This window comes from Ricinus communis, chromosome 4, assembly GCF_019578655.1.
Source record: "Ricinus communis isolate WT05 ecotype wild-type chromosome 4, ASM1957865v1, whole genome shotgun sequence".
Lineage (NCBI taxonomy): Eukaryota > Viridiplantae > Streptophyta > Magnoliopsida > Malpighiales > Euphorbiaceae > Ricinus > Ricinus communis.
Genome location: NC_063259.1, coordinates 23,550,705 through 23,577,253, shown reverse-complemented (window position 1 = coordinate 23,577,253; position 26,549 = coordinate 23,550,705). Strand labels below are relative to the sequence as shown.

General features: G+C 34.1%; 5 protein-coding genes across 5 annotated transcripts; 4 read left to right on the top strand and 1 right to left on the bottom strand.

Annotated features, from left to right (window-relative positions):
• The first annotated feature begins 3,320 nt into the window (after window positions 1-3,320).
• On the top strand, window positions 3,321-5,759 carry LOC107261663 (probable transmembrane ascorbate ferrireductase 4). The gene is made up of 4 exons (XM_048372527.1): window positions 3,321-3,676; window positions 3,765-3,816; window positions 3,950-4,146; window positions 5,292-5,759. The coding sequence occupies exons 1-4, from the start codon at window positions 3,527-3,529 to the stop codon at window positions 5,619-5,621; spliced, it is 729 nt and encodes a 242-aa protein (XP_048228484.1). The 5' UTR covers window positions 3,321-3,526; the 3' UTR covers window positions 5,622-5,759.
• Window positions 5,760-6,654: 895 nt separating this feature from the next.
• Window positions 6,655-9,421, top strand: LOC8269501 (transmembrane ascorbate ferrireductase 2-like). Its single transcript, XM_015722503.3, has 4 exons — window positions 6,655-6,923; window positions 7,013-7,061; window positions 7,617-7,816; window positions 8,632-9,421. Exons 1-4 carry the CDS (start codon window positions 6,717-6,719, stop codon window positions 8,956-8,958), a joined length of 783 nt encoding a protein of 260 aa, XP_015577989.1. The 5' UTR covers window positions 6,655-6,716; the 3' UTR covers window positions 8,959-9,421.
• Window positions 9,422-9,865: 444 nt separating this feature from the next.
• Window positions 9,866-15,137, top strand: LOC8269502. Its single transcript, XM_002524347.4, has 11 exons — window positions 9,866-10,370; window positions 10,480-10,563; window positions 10,651-10,773; window positions 11,090-11,178; window positions 11,700-11,788; window positions 11,896-11,996; window positions 12,084-12,183; window positions 12,306-12,381; window positions 12,510-12,624; window positions 13,151-13,682; window positions 14,608-15,137. The coding sequence occupies exons 1-11, from the start codon at window positions 10,076-10,078 to the stop codon at window positions 14,699-14,701; spliced, it is 1,698 nt and encodes a 565-aa protein (XP_002524393.2). The 5' UTR covers window positions 9,866-10,075; the 3' UTR covers window positions 14,702-15,137.
• A 2,251-nt stretch (window positions 15,138-17,388) lies between these two features.
• LOC8269503 (protein CHUP1, chloroplastic) lies at window positions 17,389-22,489 on the top strand. The gene is made up of 9 exons (XM_002524348.4): window positions 17,389-17,903; window positions 18,067-18,158; window positions 18,305-19,057; window positions 19,532-20,902; window positions 21,029-21,160; window positions 21,271-21,452; window positions 21,616-21,727; window positions 21,932-22,075; window positions 22,270-22,489. The coding sequence occupies exons 1-9, from the start codon at window positions 17,795-17,797 to the stop codon at window positions 22,369-22,371; spliced, it is 2,997 nt and encodes a 998-aa protein (XP_002524394.2). The 5' UTR covers window positions 17,389-17,794; the 3' UTR covers window positions 22,372-22,489.
• A 264-nt stretch (window positions 22,490-22,753) lies between these two features.
• LOC8269504 (uncharacterized protein At1g26090, chloroplastic) lies at window positions 22,754-25,990 on the bottom strand. Its single transcript, XM_048373049.1, has 7 exons — window positions 25,542-25,990; window positions 24,956-25,099; window positions 24,785-24,859; window positions 24,486-24,679; window positions 24,223-24,394; window positions 23,728-24,147; window positions 22,754-23,186 (listed from the first exon to the last, which is right to left on the bottom strand). Exons 1-7 carry the CDS (start codon window positions 25,800-25,802, stop codon window positions 23,055-23,057), a joined length of 1,398 nt encoding a protein of 465 aa, XP_048229006.1. The 5' UTR covers window positions 25,803-25,990; the 3' UTR covers window positions 22,754-23,054.
• Between the last annotated feature and the right edge of the window lie 559 nt (window positions 25,991-26,549).

The following is a 26,549-nucleotide window of genomic DNA, read 5'->3' as shown; positions in this document are numbered from 1 at the left end:
TAAAGCCAATAAAAGTGATTTTAAGTTTCTAATTTCAGGCCTTGGAGGTTGTAGTACTAGTTGCATCATCCTCACCGTACCCTGCTTTCTTGCCTTCACATTTTCCTTTCAGTCTCTTGCATTTTTCTTATGTTTGATGTATAAATATTTATAATTTTTTTTTGTCCAAACGAACTAACATATATATAAAAGTGAGAAAGGCGAGAAGACAAATAAATTTATTGTAATGGTCTTAAATTAATTAGTTAATTTAGTAATTTATAATAGTTTAATTAATATATTTATTACTTTTAGCAAACGGCAGTTGAGTATAACAATTTAAAGTGTTTGTCTAATTTAAATTCTTTAGGATAATTAATATTATAACATTTAAATTTAGCAAGTCATATTTGAGTTGGATTAGGATTTCTTAATAATTCCAAATAGGATTTGTTAATAGTTTTTAAGTTGAATTGTATTTGAAATAAGATTTTGATATATTTTTAAATTTAATTATATTTGGATTAAGATTTTAATATATAATCATTGTTATATAAATATTACTTAACAATAGATATAATATATAAAAAGTTGAGATATATATGAGAAGAAACTAAATTTGTATGTGTAATTTATTTAGTTTAATTTATTCTTTTTGTGTAATGAATTGTATTAATTTATAGTGCCAACTTGTGTTTAAATATAAAATTGATTTTAAGTAGAATTTAAGTGAATTTTAGGATGCTATAGTTACTTTTAATATCTCTACGTATTTATTTAAAAAATTATAAAATTTAAATTAAATATATATAAAATATCTTAATATGTAATTTTTATATAAAATTTCATATTAAAATATTTTTATATAAATTCTCAAAAAAAATTATATAAATTAATTTAATTTAATTTTTATTTGATAGAATATATAAAAATATTAAAAAATCATTATAAACTACGCAAATTAAATATATATAAAATATCTTAATTAGTAATTTTCTTCTTTTTCCTTTTCCAGAATTTTTTTATTTGGTTCTCTTATTATTATTATTTTCTATGTATTCTCAAATTAGCTTTGTTGGAAATTTGTTCGTTATTGTTGCTAAAACTTGCAAAAAGAAAAAAGAAAAACTTGGGGGGTTTTTGGGCCAAGTATTGACAGTCTACCTCAATTATTTTTGCAAAAAATTTGTATTTTTTTCTTTTCTTTTCTTTTGAAATTAATAATAATAGCAGTGTGCTTTGTCACATAAACAATTTAATATCAAAATTATCATACTTCGGACGTGATTAATTAAAATCTCAAAAATCATAAATAAAAAAATTAATTTTAATTGATGTAAAGGTACATTTTTTTTTATAATCTTACTAACATAATTAATATTTTTTTAGGAACTAAAATTAGTGCTATTATATGGGGCAATTCATTTAAAAAATTTAAAAAATTTGTTAAATAGGAAACACTTATGTCATTCAGAATGGTTCTAATAAAAAAGTTCTTTTTTAATTTTTCAATATTCATAAAAAATTTGAATTGGAATTTAATCTAAATACAATCTTATCTTATAATTTTAGTTTTTTTTTAGTGATGTGAGAAAAGGTGCAAAGGAACAAAGTGAAAGAGATGAATGCATCCACAAATTATTTGGTATATTGTACTTTTTCCAAAGTAAAGATTAATTATTTAGTTTAGTATTTAGATTAAACTAGTCGTTTACCCGTGTGTTAGGCGATTATTATTATTATTTCTATTATAAAATTAAATTGATAGATATAATTTAATAAAAATTTAATATTTAATATTAATTTATAATATTTTAAAAAATAACAGCAAACAAACTATTTTTAATATTATATAACTTAATACTATATTTTATATTAGTATTTTTAGAATTAAATTTTTATTATATAATTAAAAGATTAATTTATTATTAAATATAATTTAAGATGTTATTTTCTAGAATTAAAATACTATTTAATTAAATAATTAATTAATTTATTTAAAATTAATAAATATATATTAATTATATATGAGTAGTTTGTGATGTTTATATAAGAATCACAAATGCTTGACATTTTTTTAGGACTGTTTTATAAAGTTCTAAATGCATTTGATTCTCTTTCCTAAAATGTTCCACATGGCATGTTTAATAGGCTGTTGTGTACAGCCCTTTAGCCTCGGTCGATGCTCTCATTTTCCATTAAGTCCCCTCTGTAAATGAATTCATTATAAGACCACCAAAGTCTCTAAGGCATTATCAGTTTCAATTGAAGTTGACCATTATGGCTCTAAAATCATATTTTAATTGCTATATAAAGCCATCTAAACAACTGTGTATTTATGGACAAAACAAATCATCTGCCCATTGACAGAACAAAGAAACACACATTGCTTTGGGAAGCATGAATAGAACAGAACACGAGATTCAACCAGAGGAAAGTCAACAGAGTTTAATGGTAAAGATGGAGGCGGTTCCGTTACTCAATGGGTGCCCATTTACCGGATCTTACCTCAAATGATTTGTACTATGTGCAATGCAAAACCATTTACTTTTTCATATGTATGCTCATCTTCAATTGCATAAATCTGTCTTACAATATTATATTACCGCTCATTATCGAGTTACGTATGTTGCCCAATTATATAGGGTCCATCATTTTTAGTTTTATTCATATTTTCTTAAGTTAATATGTGGAAGTGATCTAATTATTTTTATAAGAATTTGACAGATACGGAGTTTGAGTTTTTTTATTCACGGTCCATAACTATGAGTATAAATTTATTATTTTTTTATATTGAAAAATAAAAAAAATAATAATTATTTTTATTATGTAATTCATGACCTATTGTGATGTACTTTAAAAATTAAATAATATTTCCTAATATCTATTATATTCTAAGTTGGCCGCATATTTGTATATCTGTTTGAAAATTGAATATTTCTTTGATTATGGCAAAATATGATAGATACTAAAGCTTAGGCTTGTGTTTCTTGATTTCTCTTTGTTTATAAGGAAAATAGTAAAATATGAAATGTATTGAGTTTTCGATCTCCACTTATTGAATTAAACGTCTGTTATTTAACATATGAACTATAAGCTATAAATGATATGAAAGCTTCCCTGTGTCGGGTTATTGTTAAAAGAGTTATGTACGTTAAAAACAACTAATTGGAAGCACTCACTATCACTGGTTAAGTTCCACAGTGCCAGCAACCTAAATTTCTAAATGGTAACAACTGATTTACCAACAATGGTATTTTGATTGTTTAAAAATGGCAGAGAAACATGCTAAACTTTCACCACCATCCAAATAAATGTATTAATGACAGCCCATACAACAAACCCACATTCAAAAAACATAAAAAAGAATACATAATAAAAGAATCTAACTCTTATTTCATAAACAATTCCAAAGGCATTCAGTGGGCATTGGCACTATGCTAGATCCATAGCATCAGCGATGTCGGTAGAGAGAGACTTTACTCTCAGCTTAGCAGGAGTTCACAGTTAGTATAGTCTTCCAAGAACCAAAACAGAAGCCAGAACCATGACCAGAGTCTCTACTTCTCTTTTTCCACTCCTCTTCTTTGCAAGAATTTCAGGTCTCATAGTTGCAGCTTTGGTCATTTCTTGGGCTCTTCTTTTCAAGTCCAGCTTTCTGCCTCAATCTTCCTCTCATGAAGACCTCATTTATGCTGTATGTCGTTACTTTCACTTTTCCCTCAGGTCTCAGAACAAAATTTGCACTTCTTGCAACTCAATTGATGATTTTCTTGCCTGTACAGGTTCTCCACCCCTTGCTAATGGTGATTGGTTTTATTCTCCTTAGTGGAGAAGGTAGTCAAGACTTAAACCCATAAAAATATTTGCCTCTTTACATTCAAAGAAACGAAAGCTTTTTCTTTGTGGTAACATTCAAGAGATGGATTTTGATTCTTGTTGACGTTGTATCTTTTTGGTTACTTTTCAGCAATTCTGGTACACAGATGGTTGCCTGGTTCAGGAAATTTAAAGAAATCAGTGCATTTGTGTCTTCAAGGAGTGGCTTTGGCTTCTGGGATATTTGGTATTTGGACAAAATTTCAAGGCAAAGATGGGATTGTGGCTAATTTCTTTAGTCTGCATTCTTGGATGGGTTTAATCTGCATTAGCTTGTTTGGAGCTCAGGTTCTTTTCTTCATTTCTGGACTCCTGTGTTCTTTTTATTTATTTTTCTTTACTGCCATTCTTACACTTCTTTTCCTTCTAAATTTCAGTTATTTACCTTGTGCAAATTCAGAAGCTAGATATACATGAATGAGAAAAATGAACTATTCTGATTATATAATGATAGGGAACCTTAGCCACATATAGGTAACATCATTATGAGGTGTGTGGCCTCTGTGATTTTGACCCTTCCATTAAATTTTCCATTTAACTACAACAATTAAGAAAGAGAGCTTCATTATTCTTTCAATTATTTCAGTAGTGTATATAGAATAATTCAATAGTTCATATCGTTATTCAAAGTGATGACAAAGCGCTGTCCATTTCAACATCATTATTTTACTCTTGGATTGGATGCTTTCTGAAGGAGGAAAAGTGTTAGTGGGTCTGCTGTCTTTTTCCTTCAAGGGCCAAGGATGTGACTCTGCTGTTGATAAAATTATTAAGTTTCTGGGCCAGATTAAGTACTAAATCTTGCCACATTAGGGATTGTTTGTTCAATAATATAATGCAATATACAGTAGGAATTGTTTTCTAAAACTTGAAAATCTTTTAGTCCATATGCTGAAAATGAAAAATGATTTACTTAGTATATGAGCTTAAAAGTATCAAAGGAGTTCACTTATTGGCAATTTTTTAGGTAAACCTCAGACTACCTTATGACTATGTGCGTTGTGATTATATAAAAAATTTAAATAAGAAAATTGATACCATTCTTAATCATGTTTAAATACAAGTAAGATCGTGCTGATATTACAGGCTTTGTTTAACTTGATTAACTTATTACATTGTATATTAAGGTCCTTTCTTCTAAGTCATTTTACACATCGAAATGTTCAAGAACTGCAGAATATAGGCAACTCCTCTAATTGTATGATCCTCCTCCATTCCACCTGTATTCAAATTTAACATCTCTTGATAAATAATCGAGTCGTTTACTGCTCGAGTATGGCCTCAACCTAAAGGATTGTTTATTGAGCTCACTTGACATTAACAACTAGCATCAAAATTTATATACTATAGTCCCGTTCTTACAAATATGATCACAGTTATTGGCAGGAATGTAACTCTCTAATACAACATATCTTCTCTATTTTTCAATGCAGTGGTTGATGGGTTTCTTGAGCTTTTGGCACAGAGGGGAGATGCGAACAGTGCGGTTAAGGGTATTGCCATGGCACATATTTCTTGGTCTTTACACTTATGGCTTAGCAGTGGCGACAGCGGAAACAGGGCTACTAGAAAAATTGACATTCTTGCAAACAAATAGAAATGTGTCTAAACGATCCACAGAATCCATGGTTGTAAATAGTTTAGGATTAGGGTTGGCATTGCTCAGTGGGATGGTAATATTTGCTGCAGTTTCTCCTAAGCGCCAGAGTCTTCATAGTAAAATTATGTACTCTGAATCAGATACTAAGTGCTTGTCTTCGTGAAAGAAAATGATTGCATGGCATTGTCCTTTGATCGGCTTGTGTATGTTCTGTCGGACATGGAGCCTTCTGTTGATTTACTTCGTAAATCAATTTCAAAAGGTTTTGGGCCATGGCTATGCCCTAGCTTTTGATCTGTTAGTTTTGGCTAGTTTAAGTTTTATTTATTAATTATTGGAGTTTTGGCTAACTTAAGTTTAATTTATTTATTCTTCTAAAAAAAAAGTTTTAATTTATTTATTATTGAATGTAACTCAAGCTAATTTTATCAATTTATTTATAAATCATGAATTTGAGCCAAAATTATGACTCATAAACTTAAATAAAATTAGTAAAGTTTAAAGGAGTTTAAGAATTATAGAAATAAATTATTTATAAACGAAAAATTTATATAAATATTATACATTTACTGGTGTTTATAAATTTATTATAGCAAATAAATTTAAATAAATATTGTATATTTATAATAAGTAAAAATATACAAATTATAATTAAATATGAACTTACGACAATATATTAATAAGTCAATTTTGCACGTCTAGCAAATTAAAATTTTATCTGTTTTGAAGTCAATTTATTTATTAAAAGAGTTCAAGTAAATTTTTATTTATTTAAAATTTAAATAGCTAATAAAAAGGCTTGACCAGTTTAGAATCCTATTTATATATACATTTTTGGTTTGCATAACTTTTATTCTAATGCAATAAATTGAAATATATGCTGTGTTGTATAAAATGCATTTTACAGGAAGAACAAAATGTTAAATACTTTCTTTAAATATTAATATAGTGTTTATGTTTTAATTAAGAATATATAACTAAAGTTTCCATTTTCATAATAAAACAATGTTGAGGCATACCCTACTAAAATGATAATACTATTTAATTAAGAGAAATAATACGTATCAAAAATAAAAGTAAGGCTTAAATTTCTTTTTTTCTTTTTATAGTTTTATTACGGGAACAAGAGAGGGCATTGCAAAACGGTGCGTTTTCTTTTCTTTGTTTGTTTGTAATTTTGGTGTTTCAAAAAAGTCAACTCTAGCAGAATATCGGAAAAACGCAGCGTATTGGGTGCGGCAGCTCTCAAAAAGGAAGCATGCACCGATTTCGCTGTCTCTTTGGTTGGCTGAATGAGCGAGAGAAAGCAGAAATGGGAATTCCGGTAGTTAGGTTTTCGATGATGACAACGTTAATCAGAGTAATTGGATTGGCAGTCTTAGTATTGGTTATAACATGGACTTTTCACTTCAGGGGCGGCGTGTCTCTCTCCTCTACTACCAAAGATCTCACTCTCATCTTCAATGTAATAATCTCTCTCTCTTTCATTGTTACATTGTTTTGATCTTTATCTGATGATTTTAATGTTAATCTTTTTGTAAAATTTCCTTATAGGTCCATCCTGTACTGCTGGTGATCAGTCTTATTTTATTAAATGGCGAAGGTAATTGTTTCTATGGTTGATTTTCCATTGACCCGGTCATTACTTGCTTAGAAGTATGTGATATTGGGATCATATTTTTTTTATAGTGTGTTCAGAAACAATTTCTATTTAGTCAAATTCTGATGCTTTGGGAAGCTCGTAGTTTTTAGAATTAATTTCTTTGAACTTGAAGAATAGGGTTTATTCTAGAAGGCAATTTTGGAGGAAATGTAATTGCACAACAAGTGACATGATTTATTTCGAACAAAGCATTATCAGGATTAAATTTACTCGATAACTTTGTATGCAATTCCTTTCTTGACTAGTTGACACATGAATTTTCCAAGAACCTTTGTTCCTTGTTTTTCACTGTCAGTCCTTTTCCATGCTTTGAATTAATGTAGCTTGTTTTTGTTTATATTGCCGAATTGCATCTTGTATCCTTTGAATTGGGAATAGATTAAATACTAGACTTTTAGGTCATACGGAAGTTTGCAGTGGTATGAGTTTCTGCTCTTTGAATGTTAATAAAAGAGTAGTTCAAGAAGTTTAATGGCGTTATTTTATTTGATACAGCCATGCTAGCATACAAGACAGTCTCTGGAACTAAAAGCTTGAGAAAGACAGTGCATTTGACAATACAATCTGTAGTGTTTTTATTGAGTGTGATCGGTGTATGGGCTGCTTATTGGTTCCACAATTTAAAGGGCGTTGATGATTTCTACAGTCTGCATTCATGGCTTGGTCTTGCTTGTTTGTTCTTTTTCAGCATCCAGGTTTGTCCCCTCCCCAACCCCTACATATTTGCCTGCTTTTTGATCCCTTGTTTGATGTAAATCTTGGTGCAATGACTCAATCCCCTTCTAATACAATTCCATTTCTTGAAAGTGCCCCCTTTTTTTCCTTTTTTCTTTTTTTTTATAATTTTAAAAAGTTAAAAGAGTTCAATTCTATAAACTATGAGCTTTCAGGACATGATAAATAGCTAAATAAAGTTCAATTGAATAAAATTCTTGCAATTTTTAGACTTTATAGACATACTCTAAATATGGAATATAATAATTATCATAGTCTCTCCCTGAAATTAATATGCTTCATCTCGGATGACGGCCTGACTATCAACGCCTTTTTTGGAACAGATCTTATGCAAGAAATTATCTTCTTACAAAATCATGTTGTTTTAGCATAATTTCATTTCCTTTGCTATATCTTTTTTTGAAGTTTAAAGAATTGAATTCTAGCAAATATGAAATTTTCAGATTGAGATTAGACCAAATAGAACTGAATTGAATTGAATTCTTGCTTCTTTGGACTTTTCTAAATGAGGTGTAAGTGACATGAATCTTCCTCCTAAGGTTTTTGAGCCTTTTGTACTGCTGTAATTTGTTATGTGAATGTCGCATGTGGTTCTGCACAATTAGGTGCAAGAATAATATGTACTCTAGCTATTGGTCCACATCACACCCAGACTCATTGTTTCAAATTTTCATGATGGCATGTGAATGCTTGACACCCATTCTGATTTTAAAATGTGTATTTCTTGTTTCGAGTATTGGTCATTCTAAAGTGTATCTTGTTTACTGTTGTGTAGTGGGCTGCTGGCTTTTCAACCTTTTGGTATCCTGGTGGTTCCATAAGCAGCAGAGCTTCTTTACTTCCGTGGCATGTGTTTTTTGGGATATACATATATGCACTTGCAATTGTCACTGCTGCTACTGGATTTCTGGAGAAGGCCACATTCTTACAGGTCCATCATATAATCTCACGTTACTCCACTGAGGCACTGTTGGTGAATACTTTAGGTATGCTAATTGTTGCTCTCGGAGGTATAGTGATTCTTGCTCTCGTAACACCCATGAATGGGAAAGGAAATGCCTATAAACCACTAGAGTATGCAATGCAACATCCATCTGTTTAATTGATTGGTGGTGCTACTCTTACAGAGGGATCTATCTTCTTTGAGTTTGACACAATATCATCTGCGGAAAACATGAAACTGAATATTTTTTGTTTTTACCGCCTGAACTGGCTCGGAAATGATCTCTAATCTCATTGGTTAATTCGAGCAGGAATTTTTCATTGTTTACTCATGCTTGGAAGAAAAACTTCCATTACATCAAACACAGGTAGTACACCGCATATGGGTGCACAAGTCAGAAGGTTACACTGAGAAAGTTGGAGGTTCCAGCATTTTTCACTTTCTCATGATGACAGTATAGCTTTTCAAGATGTGAGTGGTGCATCCGTCCATGTTAATGTCCATAAAAAGTTTATGAAACGTTTCATGTTGAAATTCATTTGATTTTGCAGTTGCTTATTGTACAAACATATGAATATAATCTTGATCGAGCCCTTTATTAAGTTGGATAAAAATTGGATGACTGACTGTCCATTTCTATGATTGATAAACTTTTGGATGTTCAGATTAAAGATAAAAAAGAGAAGAAAATTCCTAGAGTAAGGTTGTACTTATGCTTTAACAGAGATCTGAATGTGCTGGGCTGATGCCATGCTAATCAATAACAAAAGTTGATGATCCCAATTGTTCAAACTCAATCTCAAATCATTTAGCTGTGCCTAATTGTTTCAGTCTCAGAGTGGATACAAATAGATAATCCTACTGTTGAGGGCATCTTTTACATCAGCTTTAATTTTTTTTAAGAGTTAATTAATGGTTATTAGGAGAAGTAATTCATAAAATAATTGTTGATATCTCGAGATGTTTATTAATAAAATCTCACCCACAAAAGAATCCAAGAAGGGTCTGTCAATGTGTGAAATGTGAAACACACTAATCTTATTTGAATGTATGTTTATATATTTGATTAAATGGTATATAAATCTGACATCATTTCTTAAATGCTGTCATTAAAATCAACCCACATGAAATTACATAAAAAAAAAAAAGAGGGGGCTGGCAGGTAATAGCTATCGTCAAAACAAAACGAACACAGCACACACACAGACATTCGACACTTACTACTAAGTATCAACTTCAATGCTTTGATCATTTCAAGAAACCCAAAAAGAAAAAAATGTGCTCGTCAGCTACTGCATCTCCACCTTCTCTCTTCCTTGGCGCCACCAGTCCTCGCTCTCTTATACGCCACCGTAATGGGCCATTTGTTTTAATTTCCCCATACTCATTTCTCAGATCCAAAAACCCTAGACTCCTTCGCTTATCCGCTTCTCTCACCGATAATCACCCTGACACCACCACCTCCTCTTGGTTCTCTCCCGCTTACTCCTCCACCTTCGACGTCGACGACGGCTATAATGGTTGGGCTGTCCTTGAACATCCTTCTCCTCCTCGGAGCCATAAGAACGAAGGTTTTTTGTTTTTTTTTTTCCTTCGATTCAGTAACTTAGTTAATTTTTGCTACTATTTTATTTTGGAAAACAAAAAAATTAAATGTTTGATGTTGATTGTGGAGTATAGGATTATCTGCAATTTTGATTGGTGGTGGGAGTTGTGTTGTTGCTATGGTTGCTGCTGCTGCTTATTTCTCGTTCTCTAGAAAGGGTAACTCTGGAATTCGGTTTGATGTATAATGTTAACGGAATAATATAATTGAAGTTCAATTTGCTAAACTTCTAAAATCTTCTGCAGGGTTTAATTTGAAATTTCAGAGTCAGTCGCATGGAATTACAAGTCCAATTGAGAGTACGTCAGATAGAATTGAAGTTGTTTCTGAGTTTATACCGGAAGCCCCTGGAGAAGCTCTAGCTCCAGGTATATTCTTGTGAGACTTTTATTCAAAAATAAATGAACATGTCATTTCTATAAGCTTGGAATTTATATTTTAGGGTATAGAAGCCATGCCTAGATGAGACAGTGACAATATACAACTTTGTTAATATCTACAATTCTAATTCTAACAAATGATATTGACGTGATTATGGAAAGGTAAAGTAAATCATTTGATGAATTTTTTTTTATTTGTATATGGCAATTCTAACAACTTTGTCTGACATCTTCATTCTTTCTTTACATTGCTTTCATTTATCTTTTGATCATATTCACGTTCTTTCTTTTTCTTGGACTTCAGCCTCTTCGCAGAGGCTTGAACGAGATAAAGTGGCAGTTCTTGTGGATTCAAATCAACTGGAAGCTCTATCAGTTCTGAAGAAACTTAAGGTTCTTTTTTGGAACTCTTTTCTGCTTTTAGAAAGCCTTAATCTCTAGTCAACAAGGTAAACTGCGAATCTAATCTATGGGTCAAAAATTTCATGGTTGAGCCTAGGTTAGTGCTCGCTTTGCGTGTTTGTATCATTTTAGTTGCATTATCCAAATGAAACTAAAGAGGCATATGCTAATCTACTAAAGTTCTGACTGGCCTGTAGAAACAATGAAGAGGATTATGTAAATGAAAATTGAATTGCATATGAGCATATGATATGTTGGAGTTAAATATTAGGCTAGAACCCTTAGGCAGATACCTTCACAGCTAAAGAACTCTTATTCTGCTTGTTTTTTATTGCAATACAAATTGTGATTAACTTTTCATTGGTTGTCGTTTATATTCATTCAAATTCTGCAACTTTATTGTTCCTTTTTTTTTGTCCTCTTCACTATCTAGATGTGGAATTGTATATAATATGTGGAGCTTTCAGTCCAGTTCTGAGCATGAATATTTCAACTTCAATTAAGGTATACAGATCATTGAAGATGATGTAAGAGCTGATGAATTGTGCACCAGAAGGGAATATGCTAGATGGTTAGTCCGGCTAAATTCATTGTTGGAAAGGTAATAACTGTTCTATTAACATGAAAATATTGCAAAGCTAAACTGTGTGCACTGTATATGCTTTTGCACTCTCTATCTCAGATATGCATTTTTGGTTTGAATCGTAGGAATCCGAAACATAGAATTGCTTGTCTATCACTTTGTGGTTCTATACTTGCTGCTTTTGATGATGTGAGTGTTGAAGATCCTGATTTTGATTCCATCCAAGGTAAAAATTAATATTTCGTTTTCCGCTTGCTATGTTGAGGTTTTGGATAAGGCTATTTCAGCGTTAATTTCTGACTTTGCAAACTAGCTCTTGCGGAGGCTGGCTTCATTCCCAGCAAGATATCAGGGAGCCATTGCTGTTCTGACACCTCAAAAGGAGATGAAAGCTTCTGCTTTCACCCTGAGAGGTATGGATGGATGCTAATCTGTAGATCTTTCCAGCATTCTAGACTTTTATCTGATTCTTTGTTGTCTTTTGAAGACCCTATGTTTTTCCATTTTCTCATTCAGTAAAAATGTGGCACTGTAGGTTTATTTCTCGGCAGGACATGATCAACTGGAAAGCTCAGTTAGAATATCAATTTTTGCCTAGAATAACTGAACAGGTAAAATAAATTTCAGATATGTAATTCATGAATTTATTGATTGATTAGAGCACGATAATAATAATAAAATAAACAAATTTGTCACTAGCCTTTCGTAGCTTTTAAAACCTGACTTTTATACAGTCCAGATGTCAAGGATAAGAGTAGATTATATGGATATGAAGGATATCAGCTCAGAGGCATCATCTGAATTCCTTATCGACTTATTGGCTGCGGACAAGAGCATAATTAGAAAAGTTTTTGGTATTTTCCCTTCACCTTCCTCTTTTAAATTTATTTCGGGTTGAAGTCAGAGCTAGTTTTTCTTCCTGAAGCATATTGCTGCATATGGCATGAGCGATCAAACTAATTCTGTAAAGTGAAAAACCTAAATCTCGAATACAAATGGAAATACTCTCTTTCTCTGCACAAGTCTATACTCATTACTTGCACTTATTCATGGTTACATGTACATAATTCTTAATGTTCTCAAAGACCAGGAAATATGAGAACCTTTGCTTGCTGCTCAGAGTAAATTGCAAACTTAGATCTATAAATACACACACATATGTTAGGAAGACTTGGTATCTCTTCTGTGCTTAAATCATTGTTAAATTGAAGATAAAATCAATCTGTGAATTGCATCTTTAATAGGCATTTATTTATCATGGCTTAAAACATTTGATTATGGCATTCTTTTAAGAGGGCAAATGGCAAGCAATTTTGGACAAAAATTTTCTTGCCAGTAATTCACACATGAAGATGATAACCTGAGTTTGTATCTGTGCAGGACAGAGTAGGCGGTTTCAACCAAATAAACCTTTGACAAAGGCACAAGCAGCAGTGGCATTAATAAGTGGTCGGATGTCCGAAGCAGTTTATAATGAAATATTAAGAGTGGAAGCTGATAATTCTTCAAGGCAAGCTGCACTAAAAGAAATAAGGTCTGAATTGCTTGAGAAAGGAGACATAGAGAGGTTTTGGCGTGAGAAGAATAGTGAAGAAAGAACTCGTGGCCTTGAGGTTCAAAAACTATATGTTACTGTTTTACATGATTTGGAACAGGAGAAAACTGTCCAGTTGAAAGCATTGGCAGAATATTTGAAGGAGAGGGCAGCCATGGACTGTCAGAGGCAACTGCTTCTTCATTTGAAGGAAGAGGTTGATGAGATGTCAGAAAGGCTTACATCTGAGAGGGCTATGTATGTAGCTGAGCAGGGTAATCTACAGGAACTACTCGGTGAATTACAGGCCAGGCAGGAAGGGATGCTTGACAAAAAATGTGTACTGGAAGCTGAAATAGAAGCTATTCGAATTCTTAGGTAAATATAATATTAGATACATTAAAACCATCATCAATTTTTTCGAGAGTGATATAGTACTTACTGGATTAGACGAATTGGAAATCTGCTTTAATTTTGTTGTTCTTGTATTGCATACTAAGCAGCCGGGGTAAAAGTAACAAAAGAACGTTGAATAGTTTTAAGCCATATCTTGTATATGCTTTCGACATAGATATATATTAACCTTTCACCTTAGTAAATGTAAATGCTCAATTCATCTTGAACCTGATTCTATATCTTGTATATGTTTTCGACATAGTTATATATTATCCTTTCACCTTAGTAAATGCTCAATTCCTCTTGAACCTGATTCTGTATTCAATAAAGTATCTTGTCAATTGGATTGAACAAATGTAGGACACTCACTAGTGCTACATATTTTTTGCTATGCTCCTTCTTTTCCCCTTGAACTGTGAAGTTTGTCAAAGAAAGTTTATATTTGTAATCTCAAAGGGCTGCATAGATTTATAAAAATAAAGATTGGTTGTCTAGCTGTCACTTAGAATATGTGTATTGTTTTCTATATCTACTCTCAAGGGTGAAGAATGGTCTGGGCATACTGACTGATTCATGTAGCTACTTTCATAAATTTACTTGGAGAGATGCACCCACAAGGTTAGTTAGGGATTGGTAATTCCATACCTTGACTTGGCCAAAGCCCCAAGTTCGATTTTTCCCTCCCCCTCCTCTGTAAATCATAAAAAAAAAAACAAAAAGAATAGGAAATTTTATTAGATATAATATGTTGAACATTATTTCAGCTAAATTATAGTCTGCTCTCTAATGTTCTACAATTAGTTATTGTCAAGACTTAAGGAAAAATCTTATTCTGAGTTGAACTTTTAATATTTTTCATATATGTTATTGGTATGTTGTTCTAATTATGTGAAGCCTTGTAATGCAGATCTTGGGTAGAGGATGAAGCTAGGAAAAGCCAAGCCCGTGCTAAAGTTCTCGAGGAGGTAGGAAGAAGGTGGAAATGGGACAACCAAGCCTAAATACTACAGTCCACTGATGGAGATCAATCAAACTTCCCTGATGTAATTTTTTTTTTTACCTTGATAGAGGAATATGTAAGAAATCATGATTGATAATGTTATACGGGATGGGGGATACTGGTTCTTTGTCATTGCTTTTGAATGGATTAAGCAACTAGAGAATTGATGAGATTGGAGGTGATAATTGACAAAGATATCATCGTCAATTCTTAAGAGTATGTTGAGCGGCAATCCTCTTGAGAATTTATTGGTTACACCAGTTAGAGCTGATTCGGTGCATGATTCAGCTTTCTCTCTTGTTGTATTATGCAGCTTGCACTATGTTCTGGGGGTTTCGCACCAATTTGTATTGAGATTGTGCAGTCGCAGTCCCCTATTCTGAATGTATGACTTCCCAATCAATAAGCAAGCTATAAAATTCCTTCATTATTTCGGATTTGATTTGTCAAATGTCCAAGTTTATGAGACGTTCTTTTTGTTGGAGTCTGTCACTCTATTTCCTCAAGTTTTTTTAAGGAGTCCAAAACTTTCTCCTGCTTCTCAATGAAGATTTCATGTCTGAAAAATGTAGTGCAGTGCAGGTTAAAAGAATCAGAGTGAAGGTTTGGTGGGATTTTTTCTTTTTGGCCGGGAATGGATTACGATTGCACGGCTAATACCTCGTTGGATAGACTGAAAGTTAATTGGCTACGAGTGTGACCCGTCGACTCGAGTCACAAAAAGCAATAAGAAACTCTATCAATTTAGTGCCATTAAAAGTGTTAGTGCTGAAAGTAAACCCTTCGAATTCAAGATTAAGCAAATGGTCACTGCCAGAAATTTTTTGGACGGTGAAAGGATAGTAACTCATGAAAGAAAAAGCAAGTCTGTCCTCCAGAACACTAGCATCAAGTAATTATCATACTAAGTCGGGGTAAATCAGTACTTATGACTAAAGTTAACAGTGTTTTTACTTTTTCTTTTGCCTATTTATAAACTCAAAGATTTCAAAAAAATCATGAAATTGTCATTTGGCCGCTCAGTCATTTGGCACTGAAACTGTCGAGAAATTCTGCTTCTGCTTCTGCTTCCTGTCTCAAATGTCTTATAGGTCTAATTAAAGCTTCTCTGATTGCTCAACTCAAGTGAGTCATAGGCAAGTATGCCTTTGTTTTTCCTTGCTCTACATTTTAGTTTTGTTTAGTTGTCTTTCACTTTGTTTAAATGAAAACCAATCTTTTAAGTTCCGTCCCAGTTGCTTACTTGTTACTTTGACTTGGGTTAAGATAGTATTTTCATGATATATAGGAATTTATTTTTATTTTCACCTTAGAATTTTATTTTCTTTTGAGAAAGCCCATAATAATTTGGCTGCTACTGCTGTGTTGGCTGTGGATACCACTCAATTTAAAACCCAGAAAAGGACTTTATATTTGTTCTTGTTCTTGTTTTTCATGTTTATCTTTTCCCTTAGAATTATATTTAGATAAGTTTACACCAAAAAATTCCTAGGCCAAACATTGGATTATTGATTAAAGGAACCTGTCAAAGTTGTCTGCTCCTATCTTAGCCAGGTCACCACCCTCTTGATGAGTTCATATTGGTTCTTTCTATAATTTTTACTTTTTTCGCTTGGATTTTTAATCATTGCTTTTACATTATTGTATATGATGTTTAATGCATAATTTTACTTTTCTATGTCATAACTAGAGATCTAAGATAAACCCTTTAAAAAATAAATATGCTTTTGTATATTTTTTGTCTTGTCTTATAATTGCCCCTAGTTTATGTTAAGAAAGAACCCAGAAGTTAGTTTGAGAGAATAAATTCTTTAGAAAATCCAAAATGGCAAACATGTGATATTTTGCAGTCAATCTATTAAAAAGTTGGCTTTACTTTATATATGTTTGGCTTACATCTTACAAATGCTCCAGTCCAATAAGCAAACATCCTAGAATTAAAGCTCAGCCTTGCCTTACCTTACCTCTTATCTGTCTATCAAACTTGTCATTCACTTTCCCTTCTTCATTGTGTTGAAATGCCAAAAAGAAAAATGACCCACCTAATAATGGGTCCTCAGTCCTTATGCTGGACCATAATCAAAGATTTTAATCAGTGGGTCCTCTTCAAAGTTAATAATTAAATAAAGAAAAAAGAAAAAAAATAAAAAACACACTGTTCAATCAAGGGTAAGTTTAATCCAGTGGCTATGAACGCATGGTATTAACTATATTGGATATGTCTACCTTCAGATTACGTCCATTAGATACTCTTTAATTATTTATTTATTTCTTTTTTTTTTTTACTGTGAATACTTTTCTAACGAAAATGATTTGGCTGAAATGGCAAGGTCAATTAGATGGTTTACGTTAATTTGTAGCATGTTTTTGAGCTGGGGTTAACCTTACATTAATTTATCAGATAGGAAGACACCTAACAGTTAGCTGCCTATTATACAGCCAACAGAGTCATTTATTAGGAGGCATAGGAGACTAGAGAGTTCTACTTTTCCCATTTTACTTTCCTATTTAACAGTTATAAGTGATGCATAGCTTAAGCCTCAAACAAAAGTTACCACTGTCAGTGTCTCCTTCACTATTGTTTTTTGGTTTGCATTATGCACACCGTGGAAACAAAATGGAAGTACATCAGTCAGACCTACCCATTTTTTGCAAATTGTCAACATCTTTTTGAAGAAAAACTGGCCACTAGTTATATTGGTGGTTCCTGTAGCTCTTAGCATGATAGCTGTGTTGGAATTTTGCTTATCAGGAACTATTTGTTGGGAAGTAAGCCCCTCTTTGAAAGGCCTGTATACCTGATAAGAGGATAATGCAGATTTTACTGGAATACTAATAGTTTGATAGAGCCACTGAATCCGAGTACAATAGAGACTTTCGTAATCTGGGTTTTATATTGAACTTCACTAGGATTTCCAATAAAGTTCCCTTCGCTGTCAAAGGTTCTGTGACTATCTCTTGGTGCATTTTCAGGCCCTGATGGCTTGAAGATTCAGTTATGGGGTTGGAAAGAAATGAGTGGAGATGTGTTTTTGAATTTGTTAGTTTCAATAGATGATTGGAAGTTTGGGGTTCTGCTATCAACAATACCTACATGATAGGTAAGTTCAGCTTCCTGGTTGCTGCTTCAATTGCAGCCTATGCAGTTAAGCAGCTTAATATAAAAACTGAAAGGTCGCCAACCAGTCATGTAGGGCCTTCAGGTAATATTTTCCATCAGTGGTCTTCAATTTTGTGATTATTTGTGACTTTCCTAGTGTAATTATTTTTGTTTATTGTATATTCTTACATACATGAACATGGCTTATAGACGTTGTGTACAAATATAATTCTTTAATAATGGCTGCCTGGTGAAATTGAATTCAGAAAATGGCCAAGGAAGCATTGATCAACGTCGAGGCAAGGGAAGAGATGAAGAGCAGTTTATATATTCTGATGATATCCTCAAAGAGAAGGATGTGAGTGCATGTACAGAAACAAATTGCAATCTCTTTTCTAGCACATGCTTAGTCCACTTACCCACATAATCTCATGTATTTATTTATGGATAGATTGGATACTGTTTCATTGTTTTCCTTTATACTAACCCTCAATAACATTGCAGGGGGAGGAAGAAGAAGAGGAAGAGGAGGTCAAACTGATAAGTAGTGTATTTGATCGGGCTCATGGTACTGCAGCTGGCACGGAAGATGATGATATTTACCCTGAATTTGAAGATCTTCTTTCTGGGGAGATTGATTACCCATTACCTGGAGACAGAGTTGACAAGGCCGAGAAAGATAAGGTATATGAAAATGAGATGGCAAACAATGCAAGTGAGCTGGAACGTTTGCGCAACCTAGTAAGGGAACTAGAGGAAAGAGAGGTGAAACTTGAAGGGGAGTTGCTCGAGTACTATGGTTTGAAGGAGCAAGAATCGGATGTTGCAGAAATACACAGACAGCTTAAGATCAAGACAGTTGAGATTGACATGTTGAACATCACTATTAACTCCTTGCAGGCTGAGAGGAAGAAACTTCAAGAGGAGGTTGCACAGGGCGCATCTGCCAAGAAAGAATTGGAGGCAGCACGGACCAAGATAAAGGAACTGCAGAGGCAGATTCAGCTTGATGCTAACCAGACAAAGGGCCAATTATTGCTCCTCAAACAACAAGTATCAGGTCTTCAGGCAAAAGAGGAAGAAGCCATCAAGAAGGACGCAGAGCTTGAGAGGAAGCTGAAGGCTGTGAAAGACTTAGAGGTTGAAGTTGTGGAACTTAGGAGGAAGAACAAAGAGCTTCAGCATGAAAAGAGAGAGTTGACTGTTAAGCTGGACGCTGCTCAAGCTAAAATAGTATCCCTTTCTAATATGACAGAGGTAAGAGCTGCTCGTCATTCATATATGCTTTGTTATATTCCTTTATCTTTTTCCCTTTTGTTTCCAAAATTTCCACCTCCAAATTTTCTAGGGTTCAAGTTGTTTATTTACCCTTATATCATTTGTAATTTTATCTGATGGATAAGTCAAAAGTGTGCACTCCATTAAAGGGTTTTTCAGGGCTGCTTAAACATCTTGATATATTGAACTAGAATTTCTCAGTGACATCTCCAGTTTATACCTATCCTTATAGTGCTGTAGCATTTCTCAAGCTAGTAACTCTTTTACTATGTCTACTTATATTCAGGACGCTAAACTCTTCATGATATCTAGGAAGCATTTAATTCTAGAATGTAACTTAAAAATTGGTGAAAAGTCAGTTAGCTTTTAGCCAGTAAAGTATGGCTCAAATATCTTCCCGGTGTGCATGAATATGCCATTGTTCTTACTATGCCTCATCTCATCGTGCTATAGAGTGAAATGGTTGCCAAGGCAAGAGATGACGTCAATAATCTAAGGCATGCAAATGAAGATTTATTAAAGCAAGTGGAAGGACTTCAAATGAACAGATTTAGTGAAGTTGAGGAACTAGTGTACCTTCGTTGGGTCAATGCATGCTTGAGGTATGAGCTCCGGAACTACCAAGCACCTCCAGGAAGAGTTTCAGCACGTGATCTCAGCAAAAATCTGAGCCCCAAGTCCCAAGAGAAGGCTAAACACCTAATGTTAGAGTATGCAGGATCCGAACGGGGACAAGGAGACACAGATCTCGATAGCAACTTTTCTCATCCATCTTCTCCTGGAAGTGAGGACTTTGACAATACTTCCATTGACAGCTCTACTAGCAGATACAGTAGTCTCAGTAAGAAACCTAGTTTGATCCAAAAGATCAAGAAATGGGGCAAAAGCAAAGATGATTCAAGTGCTCTTTCATCCCCATCCAGATCCTTCTCTGCAGATTCTCCAAGTAGGACAAGCATGAGCCTTCGCTCAAGGGGTCCATTGGAGGCCTTGATGTTGAGGAATGTTGGTGATAGTGTAGCCATCACTACATTTGGGAAGAGTGAGCAAGATGTCCCTGACTCTCCTGAAACTCCTTCAACTCTTCCGCAAATTAGGACACGAGTTGCCTCTGGTGACTCACTAAATTCGGTTGCTTCATCGTTCCAATTAATGTCTAAGTCGGTTGAAGGAGTTCTTGATGAAAAATATCCTGCCTATAAGGACAGACATAAATTGGCCTTAGAAAGGGAGAAGCAGATTAAGGAAAGGGCAGAGAAAGCAAGAGCAGCACGGTTTGGTGAAAATTCAAGTTTTCAGTCTATAGCAAAGGGGGGAAGAGAGAAAGCAGTAAGTTTGCCTTCACAACTTGCTCAAATAAAAGAGAAACCGGTTGATTCTGGTGATTCAAATGATCAATCTAATGAAGGTAAGGCTGTGGATTCTCAAACAATAAGCAAGATGAAACTTACTCAAATCGAAAAGAGGCCTACTAGGGTGCCTCGTCCACCTCCTAAACCATCTGGAGGCGCTCCAGCTGATACAAATAGCACTCCTTCAAGTGGGTTGCCACCTCCACCACCTCCTCCACCAGGTATCCCTGCACCCCCACCACCACCTGGTGGACCACCTCGTCCACCTCCTCCGCCAGGGAGCTTGCCAAGAGGAGCAGGAAGTGGTGATAAAGTTCACCGAGCTCCTGAACTGGTTGAATTTTATCAGAGCCTGATGAAACGTGAGGCAAAGAAGGATACATCATCTTTGATTTCTTCAACATCTAATGCATCTGAAGCTAGGAGCAACATGATTGGGGAGATTGAGAACAGATCATCATTCCTCTTAGCTGTGAGTTAACTTTTCCTTCTTCATTTCTTCTTTCTTTCCATATATATTTTTTTCTTTCATGTCAAAATAGGTCTAGCTACTCATGTAAAATCTTAACTGATGCAAAACCATATGTGCGGCATCCAGGTGAAAGCTGATGTGGAAAGTCAAGGAGAGTTTGTCCAGTCATTGGCTACAGAAGTTCGAGCATCTTCTTTCACTAATATTGAAGATCTGCTGGCCTTTGTAAATTGGCTTGATGAGGAGTTATCCTTCCTGGTATGCCATTAACTTATTCTCTAGAATATGCACGAGTCATGTTCCAAAGAAAATGGATTTTGACTTCCTTATGGTCTGTTCCTTCTTTTCTTAAAATTTTATTTGAATAGGTTGATGAACGGGCAGTTCTCAAGCACTTTGATTGGCCTGAAAGTAAAGCTGATGCATTGAGAGAGGCAGCTTTTGAATACCAGGACCTGATGAAATTAGAGAAACAGGTCTCTTCTTTTGTTGATGATCCCAACCTCCCATGTGAAGCTGCTTTGAAGAAGATGTACAAATTGCTGGAAAAGTAAGTATTTTTCTTCACAAGTTTGCTTGCTACCATCTTTTTATTTAGGACAGTTCAGAATATCTATCATAATCTAAGAAACTTTCTACTTTAAGCAGCCGATCATTTGTCTTGTTGAATTGCTGGACTTGCTAATCCTACTGTATATTTTACCTTTTGGCAGAGTGGAAAATAGTGTATATGCACTTCTACGCACAAGGGACATGGCTATTTCACGGTACAGGGAGTTTGGAATTCCAATTAACTGGTTGTTAGATTCAGGAGTTGTTGGGAAGGTATGGTTGAACTTCAACATGAAAATAATTTTTTCCTTATTAACAATGTGCTATCAATTTTCTTCACTAGTATAATTTTGGTTATCTGGGTAAAGTTTGTTATCCACATGTAGTCATGATGAAGTATTCATGAAAGACCCACCTGAAAGATTCTCATAATTTTGGAGGCTATAATTTTCCCATCCAATTTACTTCCTCTTGCAGATCAAGCTCTCATCTGTGCAACTGGCAAAGAAGTACATGAAACGTGTAGCATCAGAACTTGATGCAATGAGTGGACCTGAGAAGGAACCAAATAGAGAATTTCTGCTTCTACAGGGCGTGCGTTTTGCTTTCCGAGTTCATCAGGTAAATTCTGTCCCTTCATTTGTTCTCATATAATACTAAATAAAGTCAATGCCTTTTATACATATCATTCATTCTGAGGAGCAGTAGATGTTGGACACTTTACGGTATTGGTGTCAATATTGCAATAAGATTACGTAATCCTTATTTTCCTGATTAATATCTAAATTTGCATGTTGGCCTAAAAATATTTCCAGTTTGCCGGAGGCTTTGATGCAGAGAGTATGAAGACTTTTGAAGAACTGAGGAGCCGTGTACATGGACAAATGGTAGAGGAGAATAGGCCAGAAGGATCATAATTTTTTCCCCTTGTGTTTTCTATTGTATATTTCATGAACGTTGTATAGATTTCCATATACTACAATCAGTTCAGTTTCAACCTTAAAGAAAAGAAGTTACCCGAAACATTAGGTACAATCAACAAGATTTTTGATAGTGGTATTTATATGCTTGGTAAGATCACAGCAAGAACCAACAAGAACTAAATGACAAAAGCTGCAGCTGGCGATCCAGGCTTTGTAAATAATGTCATTAAAGATAATGTGCTGATAAAGGTGGAAAACAGACAACAAATCCTGGGGATGAGGCTCGTCTGATTCCATGTAAGTGGAAGTTGTCAAGGAAGATTTTGTATTCATTTTCTAGTTTATAGTTTGTTGCATGTCCAAATTCCAGAGCTACTACTACTGAAGATGATCTCTTTCATTCTGTATTGAGGAAGTAAAAACCTTCACATAATGCCAATTTTTAGAAAACAATTCCACAACTAACGCTCCAAAGTTAAGTTCATCTGATTTGGTGAATCTACCTATTATATTCAAATGCTCCTACTAAACAAAACCAGGATGATGTGTAAGACATGAAGAGCAGAGGGCGAATTCATTCCAAGGGCTAATGAGCTACATGTCTATAATCAATAATCAGCATTCCTTTATTTTTCACCTCTCAGATGAACTATGCAGTATATCATATTGCAGCTACACTATTGCATTGTGATTACAAGGCTTCTATCCATGAACTTTGCACTTCCCACCTTACCTTGAATTTTTGGTGGCAAACAGATTACGCGCCTCTGGTCTCCTGCTTCCACCAACAATTCAGATCCTCCCCTATACTGCATTTGTCAGAGAAAGTGTTAAAAATCAGTTAACTTGCTCAAATTTACATAGAGAAAACCAGCAAAAGAAAAATGATGATTGTATAAGCAACTTAACCAAATCTTTTCAAATTTCATATCAGAACAGAAAATTTGCATATCTAGCTATCCATCAAAACTAGTTAATGCTTAATTCCTGTTCGTGTAGTTTAAGAAGCTCTAAGTAGCCAAAAAAATGCTTCATTCCTATTCATGTAGTTAAAAAAGCTCTAAGTAGACAAAAAAATTAAACATTATTCTCCTATATGAGAAAGGACAGTGAGGAGCCTCTCCTCCTACTTTCAACTCTCAACATCTGCCATTTTAGGTGCATCAATACTCACATAAGCATTGAAGAGGTCGCATTGGGAACACTCCCAGTATTCTCTTACTTGCATTTCCTATAGAGACAAACTCATACAGACTATCCTACTAAAACTTGTCTTAACTGCCATTGCAAATGTTCTGAAGTATGAAAGGGACGAAAGAACCGAGGAAAAACTGAAGCAACTGGACATACTTGATATAGCTTAATCTCTGTCTTGTCGAACCCTGGCATAAAAAGGGTTATTGATTTTTTAGATGCATCAAACTTTACTGGTAACATGATGCTGTCACTTTGACTTGCTGGCGACGAGAAAAGGTCCCTTGCATCATGACCAGCAGTGTTTAGCATTATTGAATTCCAATCTAGTGGATAACCCGTTGAGAAATGTGGAATGAAAGCAAAGGGCAGAGGAGAAAAGTTGTTCTCAATTTCTTCCTTTGTTTTGGCATTTAAATGTGGAAAATTGATTCCAATCGCACCAGAAACTTGTGCACCAGCTTGGATTGTACAGCCCCAGTAACGTAATGCAGAATTAACTGAAGCTGGATTATTTGGGTCCATTACGAGAAAGCAGCCAAACTTATATGGATCACAAAAAACGGAGGATCCTCGCTGCAATATAATGAACACAAAATTTCATCAAATTTGCATAGACGTGGGAAATTTAGAAGTGGGAATTGCTTTTACCTCCAACATCTTCTCCAAAGTGTCCCATATTTCTGCACTCATTTTCTCATTCAAGAGGGATCTCTTGCCATTTAAATCCATTGCTTCATCAATAAGTCTTAGAAGTGAAGGGCCAGCCAATCGCCCAAGATCAGTCTTCTCAGCTAAGTTCCTCAGGTATTTTAAGTACAATCTGTGCACAATCAAGTTGTTGAACAGAGAATTACACTAATGAAAGACACACACACAGATAGAGAAAGAGAGACTGTCCGTAGTTCCTCAACCTTGCTTTACTGGCTGCACCTATCATTCGTAGAGCTTCGTCAGTGCTGATTCCATCATATATTATTATGTCAAATTTATCCTCTTTGTTTTTCCCCTCGGTTCTATTTGTTAAGAATCTGACAAGCCTCTCAAGTACCAATGCTGCAAAAATAGAATCCATTGCAGGAAGTATACCAAGCTCTTGTCCAACCACCTATTTATTGTTTTTAATAAAAGATGGTCATTTTGATGGAAAAGGCGATTTTAACACAAGCAGGAAACAGCAAAAGAATATTTAGGAGAGCCATTACATACCTACCCCTTCGAGAACACCTTGGGTCATCTTAAGATGAGCATCTGCTTGCTTTAGCCTATTAAGAGGCTCAAGAAGCATCTGCAAATGGTGTGGTAAGAGTAACTAACACAGAGCAGAAAGCTTTTACAAGAGAAAAAGAAACGAAAAGGAAAAAGGAAGAGAACAAAAACGCACTTTCGTGGTTTCCAACCTAACAGCTGAAAGGTTGTCATTGCACACAACAGGAGAAGTTCCAATCTTACAGTTGAGAAGATAGTCAGCAGAGGTATCTTGAGTCTGTATTACTAGGCATGTGTTGAGTCCAGCCATTGCATAATGCTGAAAGAGTTTCCAAAAGATCAAAGTTTAGTTAAGCTCCAATGGTAATCTTGGTTGAAATGCTCTCAAATCAATAAATTTAATGTAGTAAATGAAGTATTGCCATTCTATAGTCCAAGCAAATTTTCCACACATAAAAGAAAAGAGAAATCAATATAATTTGTTTGGATTGATAACCTTCAAATGCTTTCTTATATTGATCGGTTTATCATATAGAAAAGAGCTAGGAGATTGGTTCCTAAAATTTGAACTTGCTATCTTAATGCCACAAAATCCTAAATCAATTGACAAAAATTAAGTCAACAAACAAATTCGAGATCAAGAATAATAGAAAAAATGAAAGCATTTCTTAGTAAGTAGCAACAACATAACAGCCAAAATTAACGCGCATTAAGAACTGAACAATTTGATAATACAGCATTAGTATGAAAGAAACAAGCACCTGAGCAGCAAAAATGGCGGAGGTGGTCTTGCCGGAGCCACCTTTGCCTAAAAAAGTTACCAGCTTGGTTGATTTAGAGCAAGAATTATCACTATCACTCAATGAAGTAGAAGAAGAAACTGTAAGGGGTGCAAGTGCAGCTGTTCTTTTATCAAGAATCTTGGTTTTATGTTTCAAGAAAATGCAATCAGAACCTGGGTTTGACAGAAGCAAAGGGGAGGAAGTAGAAGAAGAAGAAGAAGAAGAGAGAATATAAGGCATTGTATTGAATCTGGTCCTGTGATTACACAAAAATGAAAACGAAATCAAGGATGTTAGAGTGGAATTTTATGATTCGTGGGAAGGAGAAGGAAGGTGTTTGTTTGCTGTGGTATGGATGGACAGCTTAATGCTGTAGAGTCGACCAATCACATTTTCTTTCACTTACTGTTTTCTTTGGTAAACTAGTTTTTACAGCCGTGCTTTCCGTAAACAATACTTTTTACTTGTGTTTTATAAAGAATGCCATGGTAAACTTGAGCATCAATCACGAAACAGATCTTATTCGTTGCTTGGGAACAATCTGAACGGTCAGCTTGAGTACAGATGGCAGCTCCTAAAGCAATCCATGAGCATAATTTTTTAATACTTACTATACCGGTGTCTAATGAACAACACTTAATTTAAATATTTTATACCTAAATATTAAATAAATAATATGTACTCAGCATTTGATATAAATGAATTACATATATTAATATATTGTCAGTGTCGGGATTAGGAATTATAATACAAATAGACAAGAGAAAAAAAAAAATATGAAATAGGTCATATACATAAAAGAGAAAGAAAATTCAAATTAATAAAAAATCAGCTAAAAATATATTTAGATACTTGTATTTATCTATACTTTGAGTTTGATATATTAAACACATAAATTTAACAATTATTTAACACATAAATACATAATAGCTTATATAGTAAACTCCATAATATCAAACTCTTTCAAGAGAGATATTTTTTTTATAA